The 20412-nt window shown below is 37.7% G+C and overlaps 1 protein-coding gene across 1 annotated transcript in view; it reads left to right on the top strand.

Moving 5' to 3' along the window:
* SYNE2 (spectrin repeat containing nuclear envelope protein 2) overlaps positions 1-20412 on the top strand; it is a 313984-nt gene that overhangs the window by 143663 nt on the left and 149909 nt on the right. The window contains 7 exon segments of the mRNA XM_035727838.1: positions 1247-1449; positions 1904-2023; positions 2121-2409; positions 3584-3735; positions 4669-4978; positions 6825-6989; positions 9791-10132. Coding sequence (XP_035583731.1) covers positions 1247-1449; positions 1904-2023; positions 2121-2409; positions 3584-3735; positions 4669-4978; positions 6825-6989; positions 9791-10132 — 1581 coding nt within the window.

The raw sequence follows: 20412 nt of genomic DNA, 5'->3' as shown, positions 1-20412 counted from the left end.
CTTTGGGGGTGCCTGGGTGGTTCAGTTAGTTAAGCCTCTGATACTTGATTTCAGATCAGGTCATGATCTCAGGGTTGTGGGATCAAGCCCCGCCTTGGGCTCCAAGATGAGTGTGGAGCTTGCTTAGGATTCTGTCTCTCCCTCTCCCCTTCTCCCCACTCAAGCTCTCTCTCTCAAAATAATTAATTTGTTAATTAATTACTTTGACTTACTAATTTCTCTACAGAGATAATGTTTCCAAATAACCAACTTTCCCCCAAATATTTTGAAACTCCCATATTCATTGGGCAAGGGTGCAAGTCACTTAAACAAGTTCTATTTTCACATCTATTGTAAGATCCTTTTAACTTAGTGTTTACCAGTAAATCCAGTCAAATTAAAATTGTATTTGATAAGAAATAAGGCTTTTACCTAGTGTGGATTTTGAAATCCCTTTACTTTCTTGAGAGAGATCTCTTAACTTTTTATTATTTTTTTCTGAATAATATTTCTTTAAAAAATCTCAGTTGAACTTTAATACAAGCTGGTTGAACTGTAGTGGAGGGAAGCCTGAAATAAAAGGTAATGTGCAGGGGGGCATTTAAAATGCATATGGCATCCTTAAATCTTGATCACTTTAGGTTAGATTATCTAGTACTTTAGTGTTGATGATAAGTCATACTTTCAAGCTTATGAGTGGCACTAAATGTTCTTTGTTTGATTCCTTGCTTTGATGCTACTGTTGTTTATTGATAGAATTGCCTTTCTTCTCTTTTTTAGTTTAAGCCCCAACTTTTTTTTTTTTTTATTTTTTGCCTTTAACTTTACCCATTGCATGGGTCTTAGCAATTGATGCTCAAACCTTGACCCACAAACATTGAAATAAAATTCTGATTTGGACAAAGTTAAATAGAGAATTGTCTGTTTAGGTTTACATGTTGATTACCAGAAGGGAGCAAGTATTTAGAAGTTGAGGAAAGAAAAATGCAGCTTTCCCAGTCTTGTTCCTACTGACGTTCATGGTGGCCCTGCATTATTTTGCTTGATGCCATTTCCAGTAAGTCAGATGTACACACATGTTCCACAACTAATATAAATCATCTATCACTTGCCATTGAAGTTAGCCGTGTCTCCATAGCTCTTTTTTTATATCGGATGTGAGAAAGATGGCATGTCTATGTACTGGCTTGGAAAGTGTCGTGGGGGTTGTAGAGACCACACTTCGACTTCGCCAGTAGAACATCATTGACTTTCTGTCTTTCTTAAGGATTTCTTGACTCTTGAAGGAAGAGGCAGTAAAATACAGCAGGTGGGAACTGTACTGACTCATGTGAAGAAGCATCTGCCCAAAGCCCATGTTAAGGAGCTTAATAGTTGGATTATAAATCAAGAAATTGAATTAGAAAAAATGGAGTCCATTTGCCAGGCACGAGCAAAGGAGCTTGATGACCACTTGCAGCAGCTACTGAGGTAGGAAATAAAGGCAATATCTAAATAACATGTTTTCTAATGGTACCTTTATATGTTTTGTGCCTCAGTGCAGCTAATGTTAGGATATACAATACACACAAATTTCGCAAGTAAAATATATATTTTCAAATCTAAGTTTGTCTCTAGGAAGATAGAAATTAAGAGAATTCTTCAAATTATCTAATATAGTAATAGTTCAGGGGAGAATCCAAAAATGTTTTCTGTTTGTTTCCTGCTCTTTATGATACATTTGTGTAGCTCATTACTTTATAGAATCCCACTATAATGCAGGCTATTACTGTTCAGATTTTAATGTTACAAATTAAATTTCCTCTAAAGAATAACAAAAAAAGGTAGTAAAAACCTGGTTAGCTTACAAACGTCATGCCAACCTTCTCTTCATAGACACACTTTTTGCTTACTTTATATTTTAACATATGTAATGTTCTTTTAGACTCCAGGATGATCACAGAAATCTGAGCGAGTGGTTGATTAGTCAAGAAGAGAAATGGAAAGAAATGGAAAAATCAGGAGAGAAAATTGAACTATTTTGCGAAGCTGTAGCTAGAAAGAGGTAGAACTGATCTTGTATGAATATATTTTCTGCTGACATGGTTTCTTACATGGTGTTGTGGCTGCTATAAACTTTCAGTGATGTTTGCAATTCACAGGGAACAGTTTGAATCTCTGGCCCAGTTGAACAGGTCTTTGAAGGAATATGGGCTTACTGAAGAAGAAATAATAATGGAATCGACACATTTGATTGATAGATACCAGACATTTTTGAGACAATTATGTGAAATTGATGAAGAAGATAAGTTACCTCCTACAGAGGACCAGCGCTTTAATGATCTTGCACATGATGTAATTCACTGGATAGCAGGGATTAAACAGTCCCTTATGGTTTTGAATTCATCTGAAGGCAAAATGCCACTTGAGGAAAGAATTCAAAAAATAAAGGTATAACTATGAAAACTATATTTCAAAGGTCAGAGTGAACTCTAATTTTTAAAAGATTTAGAGGAAAACTGCAAAGATTTGTTTCTTAATGGAAAATAGGATTATTGTGGAATGGCTGAAGGCATTCAGATAACTGAGCTTAAAAGACAGAAAGGCTCTGATGGATCTAAAATTAATTTCAAGCAGACAGAAGAGGGAAGGTATATCCTCTCTTTGTAAGAGCAGTGCCTACGGAGCTGTGGCAGTGGGAGTTTGCTAGGATATAAAAAGAATACATACCAGTACAGAGAGGCACCAGCATAGTTAAGGGCAGGGCTGGAGAGGAACTCTTCTTCACAGCGAATATGTGTGGTTCCTAAAGGTTATTAGATATTGAGTGTGTTGTGTGGTTCCTAAAGGTTATTAGGTGCTGAGGGGGTTGCAGAGGGCAAGGAAGTCTCAAGCTCCTCCCGGCCCCCTTTTAATCTAAGGAGATAGACATTGTTAGTTAAAAGTGCACGGGACAGATGCTCATGTGCTTAAAAGGAACGCGGAAGGATTGAAATTACATTAATCAAAGCATTGTTACAGGAAGAAATGGTTATGCATAGTGAGCTATAAGTGTTGGTGAGGTTTACTGAAGTAATTGGGATTATATGTGAAAGGTTTTCCAGGGGAGGTGAATCTGGAGTAGCGTTTCCAATTAGGGAGGAACTTGATTTTTAGAGCAAAGGCGGGAAAGAAGAACAGGGAATGGGAATTATGTTGTAGCTGAGGGACAAGAGTTGACAAGGGGCAATGCACTTTCCTCTGGGAAGCCCTAAGTCTCATCTTGAGTGTATAAAAATGTTGTGTTCGGTTGTTACCCTAACTCTCTATCAATAAATAATGGGGTGGATAGGAAGAAGGATTTGCCAGGGTCTTTCGGGCATCTATCTTATTTGAAGGCAGTTGAAAATCAGGAGGAGAGCAGGAATGCAATGAGATCAACCTGAAAAATATTTATTGAGAACCAGTTCTGTATCATGTGAAGGAGATATCATTGTCTTTTGGGCATATATAAAAATGCAAAGGTAATTTTGAAATCTACTCTGCAGTTAGAATCTACATATAATGTGTATAAATCAAAAGATATCATATGTACTTTCCCTAAGTAATGCAAATGAGATTCTAAGATCTTTTTTATTTAATTCAGGAAATCATTTTACTAAAGCCTGAAGGGGACGCTAAAATACAGACCATCATGAGTCAGGCCGAGGGCAGCAAGGCTCCGTTGGCTCCAAAGACCCTTACTGATATCAAGAACCAGTGGGACAACACACTCCATTTAGCCAACACATATCTAAGGTAAAGGGCAATGCCTTCACTTATTCATGGCTTTTTCATTGCACCGTGAAGCCATAACAAGTATGTTTTGTCTGCCTCCTGGATTTGGATATAATATCTCTTGGAGAGAAAGTCAGTAATGTCAGGGGCATCCACAATGTCAGAGGCAGAAATGAAGATGAATAGTTCTCTGGATCAGACAGAAAATACACTGTCATAACTGTGGTAGTGTTCACTTTAGCTGATTCATCAACCCATGGAGTTCTTGGTAACAAATTAGCATTGTCTGTCATTCCACCTTCACCATTCTGCTTCTTACCAAAACCCCCTACCCCCAGACAATTTCAGTGTCTGCGTGATATTACTGTAGAATAATTGTGCTTTTAAATATATATTCTAAGAGATTCTTAAATGTGTAAACGTTGTAAATGTTGCCTGAATTCAGTGGACATAATTCTGGTGAAAATTTTTAATTAATATCACATCTTAAATGATACATTTACTATTTAGTGGAAATATGAATTTTGTGTTTTTTCTAGGAAGACAGATCAAAACTAAATTTAAGTTATAGAAAGTATAAACTAGTTAGTTGGCCAATATACTGAATGATTATTTATTTTACCTATATGAGAAAGAAGAATATAAGATAATTATATTTAAGCATAATAAAAACTATAATGGTTTGGAATCTAAATTATTAAGTGTTTATTCTCAGGTCAAATTATGTAAGAAAAATATTTTTTTTAAGTAAAACTACAAATAATTTCTGTCTTGATTTCTGAGCTAAACTTAGTGCTATTTAGAGTGTCATTAATGCCAAAAGAGTCTTTGGGAATAATTTATGTTAGTGTTATTTTAATGCTTTTTATTATAATGTATATTGTACTATAATATGCAAAAAGCATTCCAATTTGCTAAGAGTCATTTCCTTTCTAAAATATTTGTTCACCTTAGCCATCAAGAAAAGCTTCTACTGGAAGGAGAGAAGTATTTGCAAAGTAAGGAGGATCTGAGATTAATGCTCACAGAACTAAAAAAGAAACAGGAAGTGGGCTTTGCTCTGCAACATGGTTTGCAGGAGAAGAAAGCTCAGTTAAAAATTTATAAGAAATTCCTCCAGAAAGCACAAGATTTGACATCCTTGCTAAAAGAGTTAAAATCTCAAGGAAGTTACCTCTTAGAGTGCACTAAAAATCCCAACTTCAGTGAAAAGCCTTGGCTGGAAATAAAGCATCTACACGAAAGTCTTCTCCAACAGCTACAGGTGAAATGGTCAAAATAAAATTTTAAATGATTGTCATAACTATGTCATATTTGTATATGGAACCATTTTTTGTTCTTTTGATAAATCAAAAACTTTTAACATTTAATTTGTCATTTTTAGATATCAATACTAACTCCTCGATCCATCAGTTTTGCTAGAGGAATCCAGTGCCTATTGTTTGATGATGGTGTTATTTTTTCTCATCCAAGTTCTCCTTTTCAGGGGTCGGATGGGTTACAATTTTTTTTAAAGATTGATTTATTTATTTGAGAGCGAAAGAGAGCACAAACCTTCACAGGGGGGTGGGGGAGGGGCAGAGGGCTGGAATCTCAAGCAGACTCCACACTGAGTGGGGACCCCGATGCCGGGCTCCATCTCATGACCCTGAGATCATGACCTGAGCCGAAACCAAGAGTTGGACACTTGGTTAACCGACTGAGCCACCCAGGCTCCCCTAGGATTTTTCAATGTATCTCTCTGAAAGTGATGGTGTCAAAGTGATCCATGCATCTACCTATCCATCCATTTGTTTGTCATCTATCCATTGTAATGGTTTACAGTTGACCCTTGAACAAAGTGTGGGGCTAGGGGTGCTGAGTGCCCCCCCCAGTTGAAAACTTGCATATAACTTTGACTTTGGGAAAATTTAACTGCTATTAGCATACTGATGACCAGGAAGCCTTACAGATAATATAAACAGTCAATTAACACATATTTTTATGTTATATGTCTTATACATTATATTCTTACAATAAAATAAGCTAGAGGAAAGAAAATGTTAAGAAAATCATAAGAAGAGGGACTCTTGGGTGGCTCAGTTGGTTAAGCATTTGCCTTTGGCTCGGGTCATGATCCCTGGATCCTGGGATCGAGTCCCATATCGTGCTCCTTGCTCAGCGGGGAGCCTGCTTCTCTCTCTTTCTGATAAATAAATAAAATCTTTAAAAAAATCATAAAAGGAAATGCATTTACAGTACTGCACTATAAATGTGCATAATTGGATCCAGATAGTTCAAACCCATGCTGTTTAAGGATCAGCTGTACATTATTCTGTATAAACCTCATCAGTTTCTCTCTCTTGAATGGTCTGCAGTAAAAGAGTTAAGAGATAAATGTCAGCTTGCCACGAGGGAGTGTATTCTCATAAGAGAATTCTATAATTCTTTGCATCCTGGAAGTTAGATTCAATGTAAGGATCATGTGGATAAGAAATCCTGCTTATACAGACTGCCCGAGATGTGCAGAGAGAAAGAGATACCCACTTGACTCTAAGTTGTTGAGTTTAATAATTACTACTTTAATGATCAGGTGTGGCCGCCTTATTTTCTTATTTCAGGAAGAGAACCTGAAGGTGGGTTTGCTCTTTAGTTAGGATTACTTTTTCCTAACACACAGTGTTGGAGTTTAATTCTTAGGAAAGGACTCTGAGGTTAGGCTGATCTCATATAGTCTCATTTCCAACTGTGGATATTTGGTTTTACTAAGAAGGATAATTAAGGGAGCTGCTTTATTATAGATGTTTGTGATTTGATGATATAATTTGAAGCATTTATGTTTTGTAAACCTCTTGAGAAATAAATTGTCCTCAGGAATGAAATGAAGGCAAAGAAGCGTGGGGGGGAAACAAATGTGATTTCAATAAGCCATTTTCAGGGAGGAGGAGGAGATTTTACATTGAAATATCTCAACTACTGAAAACTTCACTTAAGAACTCTGGACAATTTATGGCCCTATTCCTATTTCAAGATGAAACCTCATGAAACAGGTGTTATAAACTATTTAATTATTTTCTGAGTGAGAAAATTCAGAGACATAACTGGTGAATTGTCAATGGTTTTATTTTTAGGATTCCGTGCAAAAATTGGAAGGTCATGTTCAAGAACACCACTCATACCAGCTTTGTGTCACAGACCTGAATGCCACATTGGATGATATCTCCAAGGAATTTGCCAGTTTTTCTGATAAACCTGTGGATCAAATAGCAGTTGAGGAAAAACTGCAGAAACTGCAGGTATTAAACACTGTCCAGACATGATGGACATTAAAACAGAATCAATATTAATTACAGTGAACAAATCATTGTCTTTGATCAGAAATCCAGTTACTGTTCAGGTGACTAAGATAATTAAGGTTCTGACTAGTCATGAAAAATGGGAATGTCCTTTTTTAGTGACCACATCCATTTATAATTTGAACATTTCCCTGCACTCCGGACCCTCAGAGACCGTTCTACCCATGACCAGTCTGTACCTCCTGGAGATCTTTGATTCAAAGATCAAAGTGATTCCAGGAGATACTGGGAAGTCAAAGAATGTACCTGACACCACAGGACCAGGGGGAAATACTTCAGTTTTGCATTCTTTATTGGGGTAGATGGGAAGTGTATAATTTTTACCTTATTATTTTTCGTACTCATGGTCTAAATTAGAGCTCTCTCCAGATGTAGGGCTTCCAAAATCCTCTCCCTCACTCCAGCAGCACCTAGCCTCTTGCAGTGAGGATCACAGCTCTTGATCCACACCCACAAAACACATCCCTTGGATTCTCACTCTTTGCCTAGCCAACAGTAAGCAGGCCTGGGAGGTGTCTTCTAGAAGGGAACGAAGTAAAGCATTTTCTTAGCTACTTCTTTGATAGCTCCTTAAGTGGAGATTTCATGGCGTGAGACTCAGAGCAGCACTGCTGGCCTGAGTGTGGGAATTCTTCATCTCTTTCTTTTTTCTTTAAGTTTTTAAATTTATTTAAGTAATCTCTACACCCCATGCGGGGCTCGAACGCCCATGCGCATGCTCTTCCGACAGAGCCAGCCAGACGCCCCCTCGCCTCTTTCTTTTAGGGACCTGGGAATCAAGCAAGCCTTCTCCTCCATGGCCTGACATTGTGACAGGCTACCTCCCTTTTTAACAGCAATCATTTGACAGATGTTGAGGGCTCATCATGTCCAAGGCACTGTTTGGGTGCCATGGATGACTAAGAAAAGTGTTAGGTAGGAGCCCAGCTCAGGCTTCTCCAGAAAAATTAACATAGAACCTCTGTTATAGGTAGAAGGAATCTCAGAGGCCATCAAGTTCGGATCCCTCATTTTGTATGTGATAAGCTGGGTTCTGGAGAGAAAAGGGACAAGATTACCCGGGTGAAATGACAGAGTAGGGGCTACGGCTCAGGTCTTCTGACCCCACTAGACGTCTCTACTTGGATGTTGTACACTTATTTGTCATTCAGTGTGTCCAGAAAATAGCTCATCAACTTCCCTTTCTCCATCTCCCAGCTCCATACCAGTAGGCCTGCTTTTTCTTCTCTGTTCTCTGGCTCTGAATATTTCTACCATCTCTCTGGGCTTCAGTCAGAAACCTGCTATATCCATCCTTTCCCAGACTCCATGTCTGGAATATCTCTGCGATTTGTTCCTTCCCCAGGACCCTCCATTATTGCCTCTTCAGAGCAGGCGCTCCCCTCACACACCCCTGCATTGACTTCCGAATGGGCTGTCTGCCTGTACTTGCCACCTACCCTCTCCGTGATGACGTCCCCGTGGCTGCACCCGGGTCTTTCTAAAATGCAGTCTGGAACTCCCTTCTTCCAGCTTAATATGTGTCAGTGACCTGTGCAGATTTGTTAGCATAGATCTTTTCACATTCTATTACAATTGTCTGTTTACTTCTGTGTCTCTCTCACTAGACTATAGGAACCTGACTCGACTGTGTTTTCCTCATCTATGTAACTTTGAAACCTGTTGTAGTAGGGGCGCCTGGCTGGCTCAGTTGGTGGAGCATGTGACTATTGATCTCAGGGTTGTGAGTTTGAGCCCCACGTTGGGTAGAGAGATTACTTAGGAAATTTTTAAAAATTAAAAAAAAAAACCTATTGTAATATTTGCTACTAGTTGAATGAATAAACAAATTCTGTGTAGTCTATTAGGATAATGACTGATAAATACTATATAGTTCACCTAGTAACTTTAAGGCTTATTCTGTTTCAACAGTAACATTAGTAGCTAGTATAGTACCTCAAATTCCTTTTGAGTCTTGAGTTCTCAAATCAGCCTGATTTGTTCATGCATTATGTAAATATTGATTGAATTCTTGCTATATTTCAGATATTGCATTAGATAGATTGATTTAAGCTTTACTCTGAATTGTAAATATTAATACTAGATTCATGTGGGTGCATTCTAAATGATTCTTTTATTTTCACTGCTTTGCACAAAGTAGGCACTTACTGTTTAGTATTTTGATTGTGTAAAAACGCTGTATCTTGAACAAAATATATACTTAACAAATACGTGTTGATTGCCTCCTACGTCCCAGGAACTGTGTTGTGAGAATTTTCTTTGCTGCTGCTTATAAACTTTTTTTTTTTTTTAAATAAGTTGAACACAGTGTGGTTTTTTTTTTTTTTAAGATTTTATTTATTCATTTGAGACACAGAGATACAGAGAGAGAAAGCATGAGCAGGGAGAGAGGCAGAGGGAGAAGCAGGCTCCTCGCTGAGCCAGGAGTCCAATGTGGGGCTTGATCCCATGACCCTGGGATCATGACCTGAGCCGAAGGCAGATGCTTAACCATCTGAGCCACCCAGGTGCCCCTGCTGCTTATAAACTTTTAGTGTCTTATAAAATCTGTTGGAGATTTTGATCTGGGATGGCACATTAGTTTAAATTTTGCCCAAAGTTTCTTCTTTGTGATATGAATTGGTAAATTTATTATACTTTCCACTAGTGGAGCAGAATACTCTGTGATTTACAAAAGTCAATTAACTATTGTGACCATTGAATGGAGGTACTTTTTGTGACAATCTTTTCTCCACTTACAGGAACTAGAGAATAGACTCCATTTACAAGATGGCACATTAGAGAAGATTTTAGCTTTAGCAAAATCCATCAAGCAAAATACATCTTCAGTGGGACAGAAGATTATTAAAGATGATATAAAATCACTTAAGTGTAAACAAAAGGATTTGGAAAACAGACTTGAATCTGCTAAGCAGGAGACAGAAAATTGTCTCAATAGCATTCTCAAATCAAAACGCTCAACAGAACAGAAAGAAAAGTTTACTCTGCCAGGCAGAGAGAAGGAGGTCACTTCTGATGTGCAGGAGTCCACTCAGGACTCAGCTGCACTGGAAAAGTTTGGGGAAGACCGGGAAATAAACAAGGTAAGTGCTTGTGATTGCATCTCTAAGACATTGTGTCTGAGAATGAAGAGGTGTTGGGCTCTGAAAAGAGGGTGGTGAATCAAGCCTTCTGATTTCATAATTAAACCCTCAATGTGCTGGCTATTTATGATGCCCACTTGTAAAAAGAGCCCTTAGAAAACTAAAACTGTCCAAGATTCAGCGGTGAAATATTACTGTTTAGTCTGTTAAAATGTCAGTCATCAGTTTAGGTTGATTATTCTCTCTGATATGTAATCAGATACAGTTTCTTGGGTCAAGAGCACAAAGGCAAATTAGAAAAGGCAAAAGAAAAGAAAGTGTGTTCTACCCATTTTCTGAGAAAAAAAATCCCAAGAGCCCCCCCCTATTTTTTTGTCGATTTTATAATGAAATCAGAGACTGTTTGAAAGGGTAGGTTCCTTTCTTTTTCTTCTCATGTTAACCCTATACTGCGAATGCATTTTTAAATGTCGTCAGATCATTTGGTATGAGAACACCAACATTCAGGCTCCTAATTTTCCCTGGGGTGAAGAAAGAAGAATGTTGTTTTGTTTTCATTCTGACCGACCAAATGGGTACATTTTCCTATGGCTTTTAAAGTTCTTTCTCACAGGTTAGAGATGGAAATGGAAAAGGCACAAAGAACCATCCAGTAAACTGCATTTGGAAGGGTCTTTTTGTTAGGCAGCCTCTCACATTCCAGGGTCCAGTGGGACAAAAGCAAAGGCTAGACCATTCAGGTGTGTGTTCTCATCGGCTTTTTATGGAGCACGTGATCAAGAGCAATGAAAAGAATGTGCATTTCTGTTGTCTTCTTAAAACAGAAATGCATGGGGGTGCCTGGGTGACTCGGTCAGTTAGGCATCTAACTTTGGCTCGCGTCTTGACCTCTGGGTCCTGGGATCAAGTCCCGCATCGGGCTCCCTGGTCAGCGGGGAGTCTGCTTCTCCCTCTCTCTCTGCCCGTCCCCCTGCTCATGCTCTCTTTTTCTCTCTCCTTCTCTCTCTCAAATAGATAAGTAAAATCTTAAAAAACAAAACAGAAATGCATAGAAGATTATAGGTACCAGATAGCATTCTCTAGAAAGGTGTAAAACCAGGTTAAACGCCAACGGAGCATCTGTCTGGCCATGAGAAGACTTATCAATCCCACAAACAGTGTTAGATATTGCTAAGGAGAATGTCCTAAAGAATGAAGGGCCCATGCATGTGACTCCTGAGCTGTCTGTATAAAAGAAACTTAACAGTATTAAACAGCAGCAGATAAGTAAAAAAGAAAAAAAATACCCGAGTGCTTTCTATCCTAATACATGACGTTGCTAAAGGGAGTTGCTTAATAACTTTTAAAATTAGCTTCCCAGACCCATTTTGGCTCTGAGCCCCCAAAATTCATTAGAGTATATTGAAAACTAAATAAAGGTCATAACCCAATAATAAGAGTTTTTATAATTTATTAAGCTTTTACTTGATCTTGAATGATGATTTATTTATAATTTATGATACTTCATTAAAATATTTTTTCTGTTGAATCACATAAGACAAATATATTGTAATATAATTTTTATTTAATTTGTGATGCCTTGTGTAATGGTCAAAAGACTCATGTGTTTGTGAAGGAGGAGATAAGCTACTTTTAAAGCTAAAAAAATGATAGAGGTACTTAAGTCTTCAAATAATTTTTACAGGTCTGGGGTAGAGGAAGGTGGTTTTAAATCTCTAGCAATATTTTATTATGACTTTTTACTCTTTTGTGACATGATCTTTTTTTCTTTTCTGCATCTGTGCTTTTGTTTACTCTGAGTACTAGCTGTATCTACTTTTTTTCTATATAATATTATTCTATGTAAGACCAAGAACAATTTTAATGTTGAACAGCTAGTAAAAGTGATCAAAACACGCATAGACACGTATAAGACACAAATGTAAAGACTTAAGCAGGAGTTTCTAAATAACGTTAAAGCACAATTTACTGAACTATAAGTCTGGTTATAGTCTGAAGAGTGACAGTGAAAATAAGCACTTAATTCATTAAAAATATTTATTGAGGGGGCGCCTGGGTGGCTCAGTCGTTAAGCATCTGCCTTTGGCTCAGGTCATGATCCCAGGGTCCTGAGATCAAGCCCTGCTTCAGGCTCCCTGCTCAGTGGGAAGCCTGCTTCTCCCTCTCCTACTCCCCCAGCTTGTGTTCCCTCTCTTGCTGTGTCTCTATCTGTCAAATAAATAAATAAAATATTTAAAATACACATATATTTATTGAGGCCTCTTCTGTGCTAGTCATTCTGCTAGAATATGGGCATCCATTATCATGGTTTAAAATCTAACATTATGGGCACCTGGGTGGCTCAGTCGGTTAAGCGTCTGCCTTTGGCTTAAGGCATGATCCCAGGGTCCTGGGATGGAGTCCCAAGTCAGGCTCCCTGCTCAGCGGGGAGTCTGCTTCTCTCTGCCCCTCCTCCCTGCTTGTGCACTCTCTTGCTCGCTTGCTCTCTCTCTCAAATAAATAAATAAAATCTTTAAAAAAATTTTAAAAAATCTAACACTAATTAAATATCTAATTAATGGGCATTTCACATGCCTTTTTGGACTCTAGAGGGGCTTTTATCAGATTATTTAAAATCACCTCCAGAATTTTTAGGAAGTTTTTATTTTCTTCTACTTTTTTCTTTAGTAAATTTCATTTGATCTTAAGAGTTTTGTTGAAAGTATGATTGCACTTTTCAAAAACTGCCATTATAGCATGTATATATTTCAATTCATTGCCAAGAATTTCATTTTAGATTAAATGTAGGCGATAACTTAGATCTGGACCTTTGGCTGACTTTTTCTTTAATAACAAAATATTAAGGCAAACCTGGAAGCAAAAGAAATTACAGCATGTAGACTGAAGGATATAGGTGCTTATGATCTAACATCATACTAGATATTTTTATAGAAGTGAATTTCTAAGAGTTTTTAAATATGAAAGGCAGAACTGCCTTCCACCTCCCCTTCCTATATGGGTGAAGTGAAATAACAAATTAGGATGTAGTAAAAAGTGAAGACTGACTAAGCTCTTCATATTTGAGGTGTCTGTAAAGGGAAATGATAAAGAGGAAAAAAAGGAAAGTAATACATTTGTAGTTTGTTATTATTTAAAAACTCATAAAGCAACATTACAAATTAACTGGTATTAAAGACTCTTGCCCCCTCCTTCCCCAGTGTCAACCCTACATGATGTAATTACTCCTAAAAAAATTTTTGTCCGTAATTACTTCTTTGAATTCCTTGTCATTAGGTATAATTGTTAATAGGTCTGATTTGTTTTTTGTTCTTTTCAAAAATTTCTGAGCATTTATCATTTCAATATTTAAGAAGGCATTCGTAAAGAAATTCTGGAAAATAGATGGTCACAGATACAGGCAAAACATGTAAAGTGTCCAGCTGTGGGTGAGTGACCAGAAACACAATGGAGTCAGTACTAGAATGAGAAGGAAAACCACTTACTGGATAAAGAGCTTTCAGTCCTGGGGTAAATGGTGTCTATTTTTGGTGTTGTTTATCCTGATAATTCAGTAAAAAAAAAATTTTGTTAATAGAACACATAGTTGGGCCACATGCCAACTCTGTCTTGGAAGTGTACTACTTTGCTCTTTTTGACCTGTATACAAATCTTGCTTCTTACTCTAGAGGTATTTTTCATAATCCAAGATTAATTCCTTTACAAGACAAATGACTTACATAGTGTACATGGTGTTGACATCTGTGAGCGGCATACATTTGAGAACATGTTCCCAAGTCCTGAAATCTTATAGGCTGAGGGACCTTAGAAACTTTCTAGGCTAACCTTTGTGTTTCAGGTGAGGGAACTGAAGTCAGAGATGTTAATTGGCCAAGTTTGTACTCCAGTAGCACTGGGACTAGAACCCGCATACTCTCTACCTAGCCTGATGCTTGGTGGCTTACTCCCATCATTTTCTTGAATGTGTTTGTTATGTGGGTTGTTAATTGAGGCCTAATATCCTAATGTACTGTCTGACCTCAGTGGACCCCTTATTGAGTTCTTGGGCCTATTTTGAACCTTCTCTACTCTCAAAAAACCCAGCCAAAGCCTGGTGCTAGCATTCCTAGGAGATGTCTGGCCAAAAAGAGTTAGATTGGCAGATCCCCAGTTTCTACTCTATAACCCACAGATGATTCATCTTAACAAGCAAAAACTAAATAAAATTCTTTTATTTTTTTGTCTAATATGAATTCATCTGCACATCCATTCAGTAAAATTTTATTGAGCAGACAATGAGGGACAATGGTGAGCACAGATAGACATGGTCTCTGTTCTCATTGAGCTAGTCTAGAGGAGGAGGCATACATTAATCAACTAATGAACTAATGAGAGCCTGATTACAGGAACTACATGAAGGAATGCATTTCCATTATAGTCTGTAGTAAAGGAATCTGACCTGAACTGTAGTCAGAGAGAGTTTCTCTAAGGAAACAACATTTGAATGGAGCCCTGAAGGGTGGGTTGGAGTTAACAGAGCTCAGGGCTGGATGTTGGGAGGATTTTTGACAGAGGAAGCAGAATTTCTTCTTGTGGTGGGAGAGAGCATGAGGAGTTAGAAAGGGTGAAAGAGGGGCTGGAGGACAGTGAAGAGTGACAGAGTGGAGGCCTGAGAGGTAGGCGAGGCTGGCTGAGTCACAGGTGCCTTACAAGTCATGTTAACATTGTAAACGTTATGCTCACACAAAGAGGCAGCTGCTGAGACTGTGGATCTGCCTTTCGGTTTGATGATGTATGTTTATCTTTGAATTGTTTTTCACTGCTTCATATTGGAATGCTTTAGAGAAGAAAGAAATATATCCGCTAGGCTTGTATGATACTGTCTCACTGTTGGCAGGTTACAGGTGATAGATTTAGGCTTCTCCCTGTCCCAGAATTATTACAGCCATGGGGCCACTGTTCCTGAACCGGGGGGGTGTGGGGGGTGTGGGGGGGGATAGCGAAGCTTGTGCCAGGCTTCTTTCTGTTGGCTATGCTTATTTGTTTGCTAAGCCAGATACAGTACTCCATTATGTAAAGCCCATTGTTTTAAATGTCAATGTAGAAGGTTTACTTTGTGGATTAAGGCACATACAGATGAAAGTATCATGGCCCTGGGGAATGCCTGGGTGGCTCAGTCGTTAAGCGTCTGCCTTCAGCTCAGATCGTGATCCCGGAGTCCTGGGATAGAGCCCTACATCGGGCTCCCTGCTCTGCGGAAAGCCTGCTGCTCCCTCTCCCACTCCCCCTGCTTGTGTTCCCCCTCTCGCTGTCAAATAAATAAATAAAATCTTAAAAAAAAAAAAAAAGAAAAGAAAATATCACGGCCCTGCCCTTCAGGAGAGTTGATGATATTCTTTCTTTCACTTCCTATTTCTTTTTCCAAACAGGCCAAACTCTAAGGAAAGATATGTGGTTGAAAACAGTTAACATTTCTTTAAAAATTCAACATAGCTGGCGATATAACTCAGCCAGTCTTTTGACAGAATGGTCATTTTCCACTTTAAATTTATTAACTTAAAAAAAATGCTCAGAGGCTCAATATGTATATTTATTACACTGTTTAAAAGTTATACTTTCGGGGGTGCCTGGGTGGCTCAGTTGGTTAAGTGGCTGTCTTTGGCTCAGGTCCTGATCCCAAGGTCCTGGGATTGAGCCCCGCATCAGGTTCCCTGCTCAGCGGGGAACATGCTTCTCCCTCTCCCTCTGCCCCTCCCCCCACTCATGTTTTCTCTCTCTCTCTCTCAAATAAAAAGGTAGTCTTTTTAAAAGTTATACCTTGGGGCGCCTGGGTGGCTCAGTCATTAAGCGTCTGCCTTCGGCTCAGGTCATGATCCCAGAGTCCTGGGATCGAGCCCCGCATCGGGCTCCCTGCTCAGCGGGGAGCCTGCTTCTCCCTCTCCCACTCCCCCTGCTTGTGCTCTCTCTCTCTGTGTGTCTCTCTCTGTCAAATAAATAAATAAATAAAATCTTTAAAAAATAAATAAATAAAAGTTATACCTTTGTATAAGTTTATGCTAATTAAAAAAAAACTTTTTTAAGAGAAATTCCAGGAGTAGTGGGGAAGGGAAAGAATCAGATGTTTGGGGGCTTAGAGGTCATAAGGACTCATGAGAGGCCATGTATTGGAGTGGATACTCCATGATAGACACAGGCCCTTGAAAAGCTTGTGCCCTGGGAGAAAGGTAGACCAGAAAAATCACTAAACCCAGAGAAGGAACTAGGACTAAAGGTAGGAAGAAAAGGTCTCCCATGAAATCTAAATTAAACCTATATCTCAAACAAGTTTAGGGTACAAATCTATACTACTTGCATTATGTAGTAGCTCAAATCAAGAAATGAACGTTAAAATCAGTCTCTATGTCTTTCATCTCTCTATATACCAACCAACCTATCTCCTTGGGATACTTGGAAGAAGCAAGCACAAATCCACACAAAGGGGTCACTTCTATCAGTTAGGCCAAAGGAATTCCCGCAGTGAAATTAAAAAGAAAAAAGTCTGATATTGAGTTAGTGTCAATCAATCAGTCAATCAATGATGAGCACAAAGGAACAGTCCACCATAGGGAAGAGGCCTCATTACTACAAATGAGAGGAACTACTACATTAAGAAAGTGAGATAATGCAATAGTCTGGAATATATTATACAATAATATGCTTAAAATGATTAGTGACATAAAAGATGGATTGGAAATCATAAGGACAGAATAAAATACTTTGAGAAAAAGTAAGATTTGAGAAAGAATCATATGGAACTTCAATAAATAAAAAATTAGTTACTGAAATTAAGATTGCTCTGGCCAGGTTAAGCAGCAAACTTGACCCAGGTTGAAGAGAATTAGTTATCTAAAATATATGACTGAGAAAATTACCCATAATCCAACACAGAGCTGGAAAGAGATGGAAAATAGGAAAGAAAGTTTAAGAGACCCAGAAGATGTACTGAGATGCTCTAATATAAGCCTGATAGGAGTTCTAGGAGGAAAGAATAGAGAGAATGGAGGAAAAGCAAGCCTGGGAATTTCCAGAATTGAGGGAAAATATGAATCCTCAGTTTCAGAAAGTACAGAGATCCTTGAACAGGCTACACAATAAATCACTAAAGCCAAAAAGAAATATCTCAAAGGCAACCAGACTAAAAATAATTATGTTGACAACAGATTTCTCAACACTGAAAGAACGCAGTGTAGTAGCATCTGCACAGGGCTGGGAGAAAGATGGTTATTAACCTGCATTTCGATACCCAGTTGAACTTTCATTCTGGAGTGAGGCAAAACACTTAAATTTTTCTGACGAAGACTGAATTTATCTATCACAAAACTCACACAGAAGCATATTACAGAAGAACTTAAATGTAAAGAATAAAATGTTAAAATCTTTGCAAGAAAACATAAAGAATATATTTATGATGTCAGAGTATAGAAAACGTTCTTAAACAGGCCCTGAAAACAGAATCCAAAACAGGAAATGTTTGATATATTTGACTGCATTAAAACATTAAACTTTTGTTCAACAAAAGACATCACATATAAAGTTTAAAGACAATCTACTGGAAGATAATAATTGCAATGAATAAAACTATTAGGAGATTAGTATCCAGAGTATGAAAATAAACAACAAAAATCACAAATCAACCCAGTAAAAAATAGACAACAGAGATGCAAAAGTAATTCATAGAAGTTAAGACTCATATGGCCAATGAACATGAGAGTAGCTCAGTCTTTTTTTCTTTTTAAGTATAATTGACATACAATATCCTCCACATTCTCACCAACACTTGTTAATATTTGCCTTTTTAATAATAGTCAATCTGACAGGTGTAAGGTGATATCTCGTTGTGTTTTTTTAAATTTAGTTTTAGTTAAATTCAATTAATTAACATATAGTGTATTATTTGTTTCAAAGGTAGAGTTCAGTGATTCATCAGTTGTATATAACACCCAGTGCTCATCACATCACGTGCCCTCCTTAATGCCCATCACCCAGTTACCCCTTCCCCCTACCCACTTCCCCTCCAGCAACCCTCTAGTTTGTTCATTAGAGTTAAGAGTCTCTTATGGTTTGTCTCCCTCTCTGATTTCATCTTATTTTATTTTTTCCTCCCTTCCCCTATAATCCTCTGTTTTGCTTCTTAAATTCCACATATGAGTGAAATCATATGTGGATAATTGTCTTTCTCTGATTGACTTATTTCGCTTAGCATAATACCTTCCCGTTCGTCCACGTCGTTGCAAAGATTTCATTTTTTTTGATGGTTAAGTAATATCATTGTGATTTTGATTTGCATTTCCCTGATGATTAGTGATGGTGAATATCTTTCATGTGCCTGTTGGCCATCTGTATGTCTTCTTTGGAAAAGAATAAGTATTCAAGTCCTCTGCCCATTTTTTAATCAGTTTTTTTTAATAATAAATTGTGTAAGTTCCTTGTATATTTTGGCTGTTAACCTGGTATCAGGTATATGACTTGCAAATATCTTCTCCCATTCAGTTGGTTGCCTTTTTGTCTTGTTGATGGTTTCATTTGCTGTGCGAAAGCTTTTTAGTTTGACGTAGTCCCATTTGTTTTAGTTTTTGTTGCCTTTGCCTGAGGAGACTGGTCCAAAGAAATATTGCTAAGACCTATGTCAAAGAGCTTACTGCTTGGACGCCTGGGTAGCTCAGTTGGTTGAGCGACTGCCTTCAGCTCAGGTCATGATCCTGGAGTCCCGGGATTGAGTCCCACAGCAGGCTCCTTGCTCAGTGGGGAGTCTGCTTCTCCCTCTGACCCTCCCCCGTCTCATGCTGTTTCTCTCTCAAATAAATAAATAAAATCTTAAAAAAAAAAAGAGCTTACTGCTCGTTTTCTTCTAGGAGAGTAGCTCAATCTTTGTAGCAGCCAGAGAAATCCATTAAAACGATAATATCAATTTCACATCCATTATATTGGGAGAAATTAAAGTCTTTTAGCACCAGATATCAGAGAAGATTAGGGAAAATATGAATTCTTTTACCATGCGGGTGGGAGTAAAAACTGTAATTCAGTTTGGAGAACAAATTGACAACTCTCTATTGATGATCAAAAGGAATAATTTTAGTTCTAGAAAATATCCCAAAGAAACTCACACAAATGTGCAAAAGGGCCTACACAAGGGTGTTTATCAGACCAATATCTCTAATAAGATAAACTGGAAACAATATTATGTTCACAGTAGCCTGACAGATAAATAAGTCATGTTCATGCAGACAGGAGAACAGTATACAAAGCTAAAATGACTACCGTATTTATATCTGTCACCATGAATAAACGCCAAAACCTACTGCTGAGTGGAAAAAAAAAACCTCCAACAAATTATAAAATGATAGTACATGATTCCAGTTTTATAAGAATTAAAATACATAAAACAATACTGTATGAATACTAATATATGTAGTAAAAGTATAAAAATGCATGTGTGGGGCGCCTGGCTGATTCAGTCGGAAGAGCGTGTGCCTCTTGATCTCGGGTCATGAGTTTGAGCCCCATGTTGGGAGTAGAGATTACTTAAGTGAATAAATATATTTTTTTAAATGTATGCATATATTTTAGAATAGTGTTTATTTCTGAGGAGGAAGAGATGAAAGAGGGATGAACATTGAATTTTAAATTATAGTTATGATATGGGAAATTACATTACTTATATCTGTATCATTAATATTATTTTATTATTTCATTTATAGCATATGTTAATATTATAAATAAATTAATATATACTATAATACTATTATAAGCATGTTATAAATAAGTACTAATTATTTATAATATTTTATTAATAGTTTAATATCATTAATAACTAGGTTACATTTTGTTCTTCTAACTCTGTTTGAAATATCATATATTTAAAATAAAATCATTCAAATGAGCCTGCAAAATCAAAATAAAATATAGTTAAGGGGTAATGAGCAAAGGATGACTGCTGCAAAAGAATCTTTCCAGGAGCCAATCAGGACCTTGAGTCTGTGTTCCAACCTCTCTGGCATGAGCAAGGGAATGTTACCGTTTAAATTTGAAATGTTCGTTTGAGGGACTCTGTTGGATTTTCTGCCAAGGTAGAAACATGGCTTTTGGAGTTGGTAAACAAGTGGTGTTTTGGGGTGATTTCAGGTTTTTCAGAATGCTCTCTCTGACTACGAAAGGCAGATTACAAGTGGCAAATTGTTGCTAGTCCTCAAATCACTGGTTTATGGGATTAGACCTAGGGCTCTGAGTTCTTAGTAGATGATTAATAGTAAGTAAAGTCTTCCTAG

The sequence above is a fragment of the Zalophus californianus genome, chromosome 6 (assembly GCF_009762305.2).
Source record: "Zalophus californianus isolate mZalCal1 chromosome 6, mZalCal1.pri.v2, whole genome shotgun sequence".
Taxonomy (NCBI): domain Eukaryota; kingdom Metazoa; phylum Chordata; class Mammalia; order Carnivora; family Otariidae; genus Zalophus; species Zalophus californianus.
This window is presented reverse-complemented; position numbering and strand designations above follow the sequence as displayed.